General features: G+C 48.5%; 1 protein-coding gene across 1 annotated transcript; it reads left to right on the forward strand.

The window, feature by feature from the left end:
* Window positions 1–574: 574 nt before the first annotated feature.
* Window positions 575–1,849, forward strand: LOC6600355 (proteasome subunit beta type-7). Its single transcript, XM_002025443.2, has 3 exons — window positions 575–676; window positions 766–945; window positions 1,013–1,849. The coding sequence occupies exons 1-3, from the start codon at window positions 588–590 to the stop codon at window positions 1,725–1,727; spliced, it is 984 nt and encodes a 327-aa protein (XP_002025479.1). The 5' UTR covers window positions 575–587; the 3' UTR covers window positions 1,728–1,849.
* The last annotated feature ends 1,995 nt before the right edge of the window (window positions 1,850–3,844 follow it).

Here is a 3,844-nt window from a genome sequence, read left to right on the forward strand (position 1 = left end):
TCCAAGCAAACACTTGCGCACACAGCGAAACACTATCACACATACATATGTACATTGACATGTTTGTATGCTTGCATATGCAACAAAGATGCTTGGAACACAACCAATTAGGCGCTGTCAAATTGTTGGCATTTGAAATGCCGACACACGATAGATTGCAGAACGAACAAAGCATCCACTCTCCACACGATACTATCTACTTTCCCGTTCTCAATCAGTCTTTTATCTTTCGATAAAACCTCTCCCCGCTTTTCAGCTTGCAATACTTTCAATTATCCGAATTCTGATATTTTCTGGCTCTTACCGACCATTTCTTATGAGTTTACATATTATAAAAACTATTTATGCCGTTTCGACTCGCTCAAACTACCTGCTTTTCCCCACAAGTCTTTCACCACTGAAGTATGGCAATACGAACTCTACTGTTCTTTGACATTCCCTCGGTTTCATTAATTTTCCAAGGAACCTGTTCGAATCGTTGGAAAACACCTTAGCCTGAGCGTTCACAATCGAATTTACAAAAGTTACAATACAAGTAAAGTAAAAATTGCCTCTACACTTATTTTAGTTTTATTTGTTTGTTTGCAATGCTGCCTCTATCTCACACTTCGACTCAGGATAAGGGTAATGCCGATTTGGGACCTCGAAGCGGCTTCAGCTTTATTAACTGCCGGCGGTGAGTGAAGAAGCGGTCGGGTCGGAAGCGGGATCAAGGAGGAAACTGGATAAGTAATTGACAAAATTTCTTCCAACATTTCCACTCAGCAATGCGAAACTACTGGCTGAGGGCTTTCAGCCCCCGACGCCGGTGCGCACTGGCACCTCCATTGTGGGCATCATCTATCGCGACGGCGTAATCCTTGGGGCCGACACGCGGGCCACCGAGGGTCCAATGGTATCCGATAAGAACTGCTCCAAAATTCACTATTTGCAGAATCATATCTAGTGCGTACCACCCGAGAAAAGCTCGTCACTGTAGTATTCTAACTCTAACTTCTTCTCGTTCCAAAAGTTGCTGTGGTGCTGGCACTGCCGCCGACACTGAAATGATAACCCTGACGACTTCCTCACAGCTGAATCTGCACCAGATGAGCACGAAACGGCTGGTGCCAGTCGTCTGTGCCAGCATAATGCTACGACGTACCCTCTTCCGCTACCAGGGCCACATTGGTGCCGCCCTGGTTGTGGGAGGGGTGGACAGGTGGGGTCCTCAGATCTACTGCAACCATTCGTGCGGCTCCAACGACAAGCTGCCGTACGCGGCAATGGGATCGGGCACTTTGGCTGCCATGACCGTGCTGGAGCACGGCTGGAAGCCGGATCTTGACCTGGAGCAGGGCAAGCAGCTCGTGCGCGAGGCCATCTCGGCGGGGGTCTTCAATGACCTGGGCTCCGGGTCGAACATCGATCTCTGCGTGATCACCAAGGCGGGCGCCAAGTACCTTCGCACGGACACAGTAGCCAGCGAGCGGGGCGAGCGCCAGGAAAAGTACTACATCAAGCCAAACTCTACGGTAGTGAAGGCAACCTCCGTGCAGAACCTTCTGGTGGCTTCAGAGCACTGCTATCGCGTGTCGTTGTTTCCTTCCTGTTGGAAATTCTACTCAGAGCTAAATTTGGGGGACAGATCGTGGCCCGCAAATACTGATCCGGATGAGCAGCCGACAACATCTGCTTCCGCGAAGGCGGCAGAATGTCAAGGGAAGAAGAAAGGGAATAAGAAATGAGATAGTAACGTAGGCCCCAATCACGCGAAAAATTCGCAATAATCTAAAAGAACTTGGCTCTAAAGAATCAAAAAAATTGTCCGTTTTCGCAACTTTTAAATACATTCCCTCATGGAACTCAATATATAATACGTGTACTATATATTGTATCTGTTATTGCAACACACTTGCCCACTTGCTGTTTTGTATGATGCTGAGGATGAGCTTTGAGCTACACAAATTTCAACAATTTTGATGTTTATCCAAGAAACTTGAGGGGCGGAGTAATGTAAGGAGAGATAGAAGCAGGCCATCTCAGGATATGTTTCCTCTACACTGAAAAAAGAGCTACAGGAAAACGTTAACAAACCTAAACATATACAATGACTCGCAAAGGTTTATATTATTAATAGGTATGTATTTCCCTGTCAAAATAAGACTGTCATGTCCCAACTCGCTCAAGTTTGAATTCTTCACAAATGCAAATTAAATCCAGTTTTACCCACAGTGTAAGATTAAATCAAAGTGGAGCTGGTACTGGTAAGGCGGTACTTAGACACTCTCATTGTGTGTCTCTCAGCTCCTGTGCCTGTGCCTTTTCCTGGGACTGCTGCTCAAAAACTACTGCTCAAAAATAGTTGGAATCTTTTGCGATTCCCACATGTTGTTGGAGGCCGTCAAGGAGGAGGAGACGAAGGAGGCTCTCTCCCATGCATTTGAAAGCGAATATCTAGAAGTTCTCCACTACTGATTGGCGACGAATGCTGGCAGAGGATTTAGCCAGTTGTCATTCTACTCATTCCAGTCTCAGCCAGTGGCAGTGGCAGCGCCCTGGCAGCGCCCTGGCAGGTTGTTCAATCCGTGCTCATGCTCTCGTGCTCCTATGTAATCGAGGTCCGACCGATGTGGGGTCTGCTTGGATCTGCTACGAGTATGGTCTGGTAGCTATCAAACGATGAACTGCGAAAACGTGTAAATATTGTCTTGTTCACGTTCCGGGTTAAAGGGGCTGGTTCACGTTCACAGACAGGAACTGGAACTCGAACGGAGATGGAGACCAGCATCATTATAAGATTAAATCGCAGTGCTTGGGTGCAAGGATTCTCTCTAAACATCTACACATCCTCTTTCAGCATATGGCCCTCGTGGTTGGGGCGGGTCCTGGGGCAAGGTTTGATTTTGTTTTGTCGCTTGTTTGCCATTCGCTCGGCTGCGTCGGTTACCTTTGGCTTCCTTTTCCCGAGTTCACTTTCCTTGGAGCAGCATCAGCTGGAGTCCAGGTCCAGGTGCTCACGTTCCACGTTCCACGTTCCCTGTTCTTCTTGGTTCTTGCTGCTCGGCAGCTCGGCTGCCATCTGTTGTCTGTTGTCTGTCGCTGATTTCCTCCCTCTCTATGTGTGTGCACATTTTAAATTAGATTTCTGTGTGCACTGGCAGCTTCCTTCGGTCGTAGGTCCTCCCCCATTTCCACCATTGTTCCTTTCAGCGCCCTCCACTCTTACATGCTCCACCTGCTTCGCCAATGCTCTGGGTCTATGACTCCATCTGGTTCCGATTCAGTAATCGAATACCCAACCATCACAGGATTATCTTTTTTCGGTTAGCTTCAAGCCTCTGCCCCAAAGCAGGGGAAACTCCAACCCCTACTAATCCTTTCCTATATGCAGCCTCCATCCATCTATTCATTTATACATGCCATGCCGTGCCACTGGGACGGCAGCTCCAGCTCCTACCTGTAGCCAGAGTAGAGGCATTGGATTACATTTATTACTTATTTACGGGCACTTGACGTACAGAGGGTCCAGAGTCCCCTCCAACAGGAGCAGCAGATGGCCAACTAATTGAATAATAGTAGGAAGGGAGCTCCTGCTTCCTGCTCCTGCTTCCTGCTTCTGCTCGGACTCGCTCGCTTGCTTGCTTCCATGTCGTCCCGGGTGGGATGCTGATGTCCTGTCCCCAGCCAGCCGTGTCATGGCTCAAACACAGAGCTCTGCAGGCAAATGCGTCAAGTGCAATTTAATTTAAATCGTGCGTAGCCAAGGGCAACCAAGGAAGGCGATAGCGACAGCAACAGCACCAGCAACAGCACCAGCAACAGCACCAGCACCAGCAACACCGTCATCAGCGACGGTTCACGG

Source organism: Drosophila persimilis, unplaced genomic scaffold, assembly GCF_003286085.1.
Source record: "Drosophila persimilis strain 14011-0111.01,24,50 unplaced genomic scaffold, DperRS2 tig00000766-arrow-arrow-pilon, whole genome shotgun sequence".
Classification (NCBI taxonomy): domain Eukaryota; kingdom Metazoa; phylum Arthropoda; class Insecta; order Diptera; family Drosophilidae; genus Drosophila; species Drosophila persimilis.